General features: G+C 41.1%; 1 protein-coding gene across 2 annotated transcripts; it reads left to right on the forward strand.

Moving 5' to 3' along the window:
• Positions 1-406: 406 nt before the first annotated feature.
• LOC110099921 (probable mediator of RNA polymerase II transcription subunit 37b) lies at positions 407-2,078 on the forward strand. 2 transcript variants are annotated; one of them, XM_020827252.2, is made up of 3 exons: positions 407-542; positions 1,081-1,187; positions 1,260-2,078. In XM_020827252.2, exons 1-3 carry the CDS (start codon positions 446-448, stop codon positions 2,067-2,069), a joined length of 1,014 nt encoding a protein of 337 aa, XP_020682911.1. In that variant the 5' UTR covers positions 407-445; the 3' UTR covers positions 2,070-2,078. The 2 variants fall into 2 exon arrangements, with proteins under 2 accessions (XP_020682911.1, XP_020682912.1); XM_020827253.2 differs by lacking the exon at positions 407-542 and adding an exon at positions 599-753.
• Positions 2,079-2,494: the final 416 nt, after the last annotated feature.

Here is a 2,494-nt window from a genome sequence, read left to right on the forward strand (position 1 = left end):
TTACATTCAACGGCAAAACCAAAGTACTTAAGAAAGAAATATCTATGATGTTACCATGGATGGATAAAGATTAACGATTGAAAGCTATCTTCAAAAATCATTTGTTTTTAAATTTTTTTTTTTTTCTGTTCTTCGTACAAAGTTGAACGTGGGCTGGCAGCAGCACATGTTTCACATGCAATATATTTTGTAAACTATCTCAATAATAAACTAAGTAAAGTAACATAAATGGACGATCATAAGAGGAACACGTCGACTATGACTCAAATCGTACGATTGTGGGCCCATTAATCTCATCTCCATAATTGATCATACCTGGGCCCAAGCCCAAAGCCCAATAATTTAAAACCAACGGCTAGGATAGAATGGACTTTCCTATAAAACCTCATTGTTCTTCTCCACTATCCACTCATCAGGAAAAATATAGAGCCGTATTAGTCAATTAATGGCTCCGTTTTTAGTAGGGATAGATTTGGGACAGAGCCCCTTACGCGTTGGTGGCTTTGTACACACCAAATATATTGTTGCTCAAGGAACCAAAGGTTTTCCTCTTGAGAAATTATTACGTGCGAATATTAGACTGAGAGAATCATCCGAATTTTTCTTTGTTTATAGTAAAAGCGCAATCAAAATATAATTGCTATAATAACTATGCTTTGACTGCGCTTTTAGTAGGTATAGATTTGGGACACATGCCCTTGCACGTTGGTGGGTTTGTACACACCAAATGTATTGTTGCTCAAGGAACCAAAGGTCTTCCTCTTGAGAAATTATTAGGTGAAGACATTAGACGGAGAGAATCATCCGAATTTCTCTTTGTTCATAGTAAAAGCATAGTCAAAACATAACTGCTATAATAACTATGTTTTGATTGCACTTTTACTATAGATAGAGAAAAATCCGGATGATTCTCTCCGTCCGGTATCCGCACCTAATAATTTGCCCTTCATCCTCTTCTTCGATCCATCCTCCCAATTAATTATTATTTCTAAAATTTATAATTTATTTATACGCCATATTTTTTATTGCTTTATCAACTTTCTCGATTTAATTTAAGCAATTTTTTTTTTTTAAATACAGACATAAAGGTAAACGGACTTCGAGCTCCGACCAGTGGCGAAGTGGTGGTGGCCTTTCAGGACGCCAATCAGGTTGTGAAATCCTTCTTCGTCGGCCCTAATTTTGAGGTAATGATGAAGATGATTGGTACAATTTTGTGAATGTTTAATGATATCGGGCTTAAATGAGCTCGCTTTCAGGGCGCGGTGGTGGTGGTGCCAAACTCCACCAGCTCAAGCAACCGCGACGCGGTCACCGCCGCCGCGAGAGCCGAGGGTTTCAACGTCATCGAAGTCATCAACGAGCAAGCCGCGGTCGCCGCCGCTTACGTTGAGATAGTGAAACCCACTTCGAACAAAAGGCTGGCCATCGTCTCCGTCATCAACGGCGTCCTCGACGTCAGCGTCGTCACCGTAAAGCCCGATTTAGAATTCGTTGTAGAAGCACACGAAACCCATTTAGAACCCATCGAGTTTGAGGAGCAAAAAAAGCAGGAGAGCAAGCACTCTGGGCCGGGCGGGCTGATCGGAATCGTGGGCGGAGTGGTCGGAGGCGTGGTGAAGACTCTGGTGGTGGATCCGTTGGATATGGTATTTGATATACTGTTGAAATTGCTGTCAAGTCCAAAGCTGGGAAAGTCACCAGTGGATGAGTTGGTTTTGATCGGAAAGGCTTTCAGGTCTGAGAAGCTGAAAGAGGTGCTGAAGAAGAAATTTCCCAATGCGAGAGTCTGGTCGCCCAACGATTTCGGGGCGGACGAAGTGGTGGCGTACGGCGCGGGAGTGCTCGCATTTAAGCAGAAGCCGGCCGATCCGAGTATTGAGACCCCGCCGGCGAAGCAGCCGGTGGATTACGAGGAATCGGATTCAGGAAAGGGAAATGTGAATGTTGTTGAGGAAAAACACGGGGAAGAAGGTGGCGAGGAAGAAAAACATGGCGAAGAAGGTGGCGAGGAGAAAACGGATCAAAGCTCGAAGAAATTTGTGCCTATTTCGAGTGTGATTTTCTGAACTCGAATCGGAAATTTCCGTTTTCTCATATAAGTTTGCCTATAATGTTTTTTTTTTTTTAATAACTATTTCTATTCAAGACGATATTGCTAATGAGGAAATCTCTTATCTCTACTCTTCATATATCTATGACCTATACTCTATCTACTGAGGATTGTTATTATCTTACTAAGGATATTAAATCCGTTAATTCAGCATTGAATCTGATAAATCCCCTGGCTGGATGGGTTTACTTCTAAGTTCTTTAGAGACATTTAGCATATAATAAGAAGCTCTTTTATCGGAAAAACCGAAAAACTATTCTGTGTGGAGTCCAGATGAAAGAATCATCCGGATTGTAAGTGTATATACTGTGTACACAATATGTATAAAAAATTGGTACAAACTGTGAGCAAATTTGTATACAGTCTTTATACTCACATGTC

The sequence above is a fragment of the Dendrobium catenatum genome, unplaced genomic scaffold (assembly GCF_001605985.2).
Source record: "Dendrobium catenatum unplaced genomic scaffold, ASM160598v2 fragScaff_scaffold_334, whole genome shotgun sequence".
Lineage (NCBI taxonomy): Eukaryota > Viridiplantae > Streptophyta > Magnoliopsida > Asparagales > Orchidaceae > Dendrobium > Dendrobium catenatum.